The sequence below is a fragment of the Stegastes partitus genome, unplaced genomic scaffold (assembly GCF_000690725.1).
Source record: "Stegastes partitus isolate 25-593 unplaced genomic scaffold, Stegastes_partitus-1.0.2 Scaffold95, whole genome shotgun sequence".
NCBI classification, from domain to species: domain Eukaryota; kingdom Metazoa; phylum Chordata; class Actinopteri; family Pomacentridae; genus Stegastes; species Stegastes partitus.
This window is the reverse complement of record NW_007577826.1, coordinates 111822-116973: the sequence shown is the minus strand read 5'-3', so window position 1 is coordinate 116973 and position 5152 is coordinate 111822. Positions and strand designations below refer to the sequence as shown.

Genomic DNA, 5152 nt, shown 5'->3' with positions numbered 1-5152 from the left:
TTTTTTTTTTTTTTTTTTACAAATCCGCACATACACACAAAATAGATAAATAAAATAAACAAAATAAAATTGCATGAATATCCTCCACAGAGAACTAGCTCAGGACCTTCTCAGGACCCCAGTCAGTTCAGCATCTGTCCTTTTCAAACAAGCCCTTTAGGATCTTCAGGTTCACTGCGTTAGGCCGCTGTCCACATCATTATCAGCATGCTCTTTTGAACACATATAAATTCCTGTCTCAACATCTAGTTTCTTCACTTTGGGAGCACATTCCAACTATGACATTTTCCCAAAAGGTTCACATTTTTGTGAAGTTAGCTATGTAAAGAAAAAAGAAAGGTATAACAAAGGTAGCTTACATTTCTCCAATCCAGCTTGAGTATAAAAATAATACTTGACACTTGCAAAGTTATATAAAGTCTGCCCTAAGTGGGGTTATGTATATAATCCAATTTTCCCATATCTGCTTGAATTTATCCTTCTGAACTCTCAAGTAAAAAGCAATCTGTTCCATTTTATATATTTCTAGCACTATGTTGTGCCACTCCTCTATTGTGGGAGGTGCAGGGTTGAGCCTTCTTCTAGTTATAGATTTCTTACTTGCTGCAAGCAAGGCTTACAACAGCTTTATGTCCTTCTTTTGTGTCAACGCGTGCACGTTCCCAAGATAAAGAGAGTTAAAGTCCAGAGGTATTTTAGACTTAAATACGTTGTTTAATGTCTTATGAATATGTCTCCAGAACTGGTTAAGATTAGGATAGTTCCGAAAAATATGAAAGTGATTTGCCATGTTTTCTCTGCATTGTCTCAAGCAGGTCTGAGTCAGGCATGGCCTTTAACTTGATGTGGGGTCCTAAAATATCTTATCACATTTTTCCAGCAGTGTTCTCTCCATTCTGTGGAATTAGTGGAAGACCACTGGAAAATGCAAATTTGTCCCCATGCTTCATCTGAAATCTTAATTCCTGATTCCCTTTCCCATCTTCTTTTAACGTGCATGGTGTTCTCATTCGCAGCGAGTAGGAGAACCTTGTATAATTTTGAGATGGTTTTTGCGATTGTGGACTGGTATGCCAACAATAGGATGTTGAAAAACTCTGTTTCTACTATTGTTAGGCCCTTATGTCTGCAGTTTTTATCAAAGTAGTGACGTAATTGCAGGTACCTATAGAAATCATTCTTCTGTAGTCCATAGTTCCACTGCAAAAACTGGAAACTTTGCAGGACCCCTCTGTTAGTGAAGGACCAGTAGGTGGTGAAGCCATTTGCTATCCACTCCTTGAATCTTATGTCGCTCCTGTTAAGTATAAACTCTGTATTATGAGCACACCACCTGAACAGTTTAAGAATCCGATTAGCCCCACACAGTTTAACTATCTTCTGCCATAGTGTGCTTGTATGCACTATCCAGGGGTTCCTCCTTTCCTCGGGAGGTATTTCATTTTCTGCAGGATCCAGTTAAATGTTTTAATTAGCAGTGGGGCCAGTTGTGGCTTCAGTGACTTGTAACGGCTATGTCTAGTTCTTTTACAGAAATTGGCTCCATTAAGGACTCATTCTGTGTGCTGGTCAGATTAGGTAACTTCAATGACATCAAAAATTCATCCATGTGTAATTCACTGGAGGCCTGGGTTGCAAATATAACTCTGGAATACATTTCAAAAATGGCTTGAATTCTTTCCAGTTGATTCTCAACTGCTTTGGTTTTAGGGTTCCTTATGTTAGTAATTGTGTTTTCTGCTCGTTGTTTGCATAGTTTATGAGATAGTAGTTTTGCTGCTTTACCTCCTGCTTCATAGTTTTTTGTTTCAACAGGAGTTTTTTTTTTTTTGAACATTCAAGGTATACATGTTATTAATTTCCCCCTGTAATTCTTTAATTTGGTGTGCTAGATTAGAATCTGGATTATTCCCATCAACAAGTTGTAACTTTTTCAAATTTCCCTTGTAGCTCTAATAGCTTTAACCCTCTAAGTCTTTGTAAGTGTGAGGTAACGGTAATTATATTTCCCCTCATGACGGCCTTCAGGGCATCCCACAATCATTTATTTTTTCCAGGTGTTCTTTTATATCATTTTTTAATCTTCCCAGAGTGGATGGATCATTAAGAATATGAGAATTTAGTTTCCATTTTGTTCTCCTGTGTTTCCTTCCTATATCTAATTGTAGTAGGATTGGGCTATGATCTGAAATGTCTATTGTCATAATGTCAAAATCTCTTATTTTAAATCTATCTGTTGTAAGCATAAAGAAATAGTCGAGAGTAAAGCGAGTGTGGGGAAGAGTCGTGGGTATATTCTCAATTAGTGGGGTGTAGTTCCCACCATACAGCAATTATGCCTAATTCTTTCATCATTGTTCTCAGTTTTCTTGTTAAGGGCTTGCTTTGAGCAGGTGCAACAGATGCATCCAAAGTGGGCTGTAATCTAATGTTAAAGTCACCTCTGCATATAACTGTCCCTTGTGAATTAATTACCAGGTCAAACGTGTTTAGAAACTGCCAGATCACTTCCCGGCGGGATGTATACATTAACTAATGTCACGTCATTTCCTTCTATTTTCCCTGTTATCTTAACAAACCTACCACTCTGGTCTTTAACCTCTGATATATGTTCATAATTCAAAGTATTTGAGATCAGGATGGCCACTCCCCTCCTGTGGCCCTTTTTATAAGAAGAGGAGAAAACATGACCAAATCCCATCCTTCTTAATTTAGCATGTTCTCACTGGCTCATGTGTGTTTCTTGGAGGAAGGCAATGTGTGCCCTCTCCCTTTTTAATTTTGATGGGATTTTACTGCTCTTTACTGGATTCAGAACTCCATTAACATTAAAAGAAATTACTCTTATATGACTGTTATGCATCTTAAACTGGCTGGTACAGTGAAGGGCTCTCCTTTTACCTTAATGTATGTAAACAAATCTTTCTTAAAACAAGAATAGAACAATAATAACAAGAAGCAACACAGAATAGTGTCAACATTCAACTTGTAACTTTTTTAGGAACTTCCAGCCTTGAGGTCATCATGTAGACCTTGCTCACCTTTGAGGGATTTCCCCTGCTACCCGGATGGTTTAGCGGGCCCTCTCTAACATTAATCATCATGAATAACAAAAAAAAAGATAATGTTTAGCCTCTTCCGACAAACATTTTAACTACTTAGTCTCATCTAATAAATCTCTTACTTCTCTTAAATCCAACCGCCTTTAATCAGGACCCAAGCAAACTCACTCAACTTATTTTACCAGTATCAGTTCAGTCCTGCTCTCCAGTTTGCTCTCGACAGAATACTTGAGCTGCTAAACTGAAGCAAAGATGAGGAGCAGAAAACACATTTTACTAGATGCATTTGGGGATCTCCATCAAGTGCAAATTGCCGTCTGAACTGTCGACTGCATATTCATCCATGACAGCAGGAAGAGGTTTGAATTTTGAACACGAGTCCATTGTCCTTTCAAAATGGGCGGGATTTCTCTCAAGAAAGAAATGCGCGTAAAGTTTTAAATCATCCTTTCTTTCCATAGCATTTGTAGTTTTTTCCTTAACTGACAGTGTGTTCTAACTGGACTTGACCAGCACATTGTCTGTTTGTGTGGATCAGTAGGAATGCAAAGGTATTGCAAGAGAACACAGCAAAACACCAGAAAAAACCCTACTGTGACCTTTTGGGGGCTCTGAGGTTTCTTGTATAATAGATATGTCAGCAAAAAGTCAGACTCCCATGATCTGCAGTTCCATTTATGATGATGGACTAAAAGTGGAGTGCACCTTCAACCTCTGCAAGACTACAAAATCTATAAAGTCTGATCACTTCAAATTGCTTGTTGAATTTGTGGATTTTGTTTGTGCTGCTGTATTTTTTCATGCCTGCGCTAGAGTCAGGAGGTAACTAAAGTGATTGAAATCATTCTCTGGGGAGCAGAGGGCTATCTGTCTGTCTACCTATATCCTTCTGTCAGTCTTTATCCACACTACTGTACTGGCACACAATTTTAAATTGTTGCCAGATGTATGGATTGACAAACTGTCATGACAATCCTTAGATCCCAAAAACATAGTTGTTTTAGAAGAAGTCATTAGGACATGAATTTGGAATGAATCCACCCATTTACTCCAGAATATTAACTGAATTCTTTTACTGTCAGGCCCGTCGTGCTGGTGTGACCTGCATCCTCCTTCCAGATGAGAACAGGAAGGACTTCTCTGACCTGCCAGACTACATCACCCAAGGCCTGGAGGTCCACTTTGTAGATCACTACAGCCAAATCTACCCCATTGTCTTCCCGCAGAAACAGTCTTAATCTGCTTGCAACTAAAGTGCTAAAACCTGCTTAGAACGGATGGCACAGAAACCAGAGCCCGTTTCTACAACACAAACTGATTGTTGTTCCGGTTGTACATAGTAAAATATTGTTTTGGACTCTATGGACTCTGACTCTGTCCTGCTATGGAGAATGGCACTAAATGAAGTGTTCCAGAATCATCGAGAAGAACACCTGGCTCAGTGCATAGTAAATGCAGTACATATATAAAAGTTACAGATACTACAGGACCCTTGAATGTAGGAGGACTGTCATGTATGGACTGAAACAATGCAGCCAGCTGTGCCAAAAATGGACATATACAATGAAGTGGTGATGATGACCACTGGCCTGTCATCGCAGGACAGGATGCCAGTGATCAGCAGAAGGTGGGATGGTGACTTTGCTGCCAGGCAGCTTGATTACCCACAGCTGTAATTATACAGATCTGTGGATGAACTCTTTCATAGATTTCCTATATATTATTTTATATTATACCAGATGTGAGGATGATGATGTTTAAATAAATTAAACAAACAAACCCGACTGTGCTGACTGCTGTCATGTGTTTTAATCACACTGTGAATTTGCAACCCTGTTTTAATAGACCCCAAAAAATGTTGGTTCAAGTTTATTTTAACATTTAAAGATTATGTTTCACAGAGAAAAAGAAAGGGCTGCAAGGTGGCTGGGTGGTTCGTTGGGCCTCACAGCTAGAAGGTCGCCGGTGAGGACACCTGGGATCTTTCTGTGTGGAGTCTCCATGTTCTCCTCGTGCAGCGTGGGTTCTCTCCAGGTTCTCCAGCTTCCTCCCACACAGTCGAAAAACATGTTGAGATTGATTCTAAATTG

At 39.3% G+C, this 5152-nt stretch overlaps 1 protein-coding gene across 1 annotated transcript in view; it reads left to right on the top strand.

Annotated features, from left to right (window-relative positions):
- lonp1 (lon peptidase 1, mitochondrial) overlaps positions 1–4846 on the top strand; it is a 26775-nt gene extending 21929 nt beyond the window's left edge. Inside the window, exon 21 of the mRNA XM_008277308.1 lies at positions 4145–4846. Coding sequence (XP_008275530.1) covers positions 4145–4300 — 156 coding nt within the window. The 3' untranslated portion in view covers positions 4301–4846. The remainder of the gene's footprint in view (positions 1–4144) is intronic.
- The last annotated feature ends 306 nt before the right edge of the window (positions 4847–5152 follow it).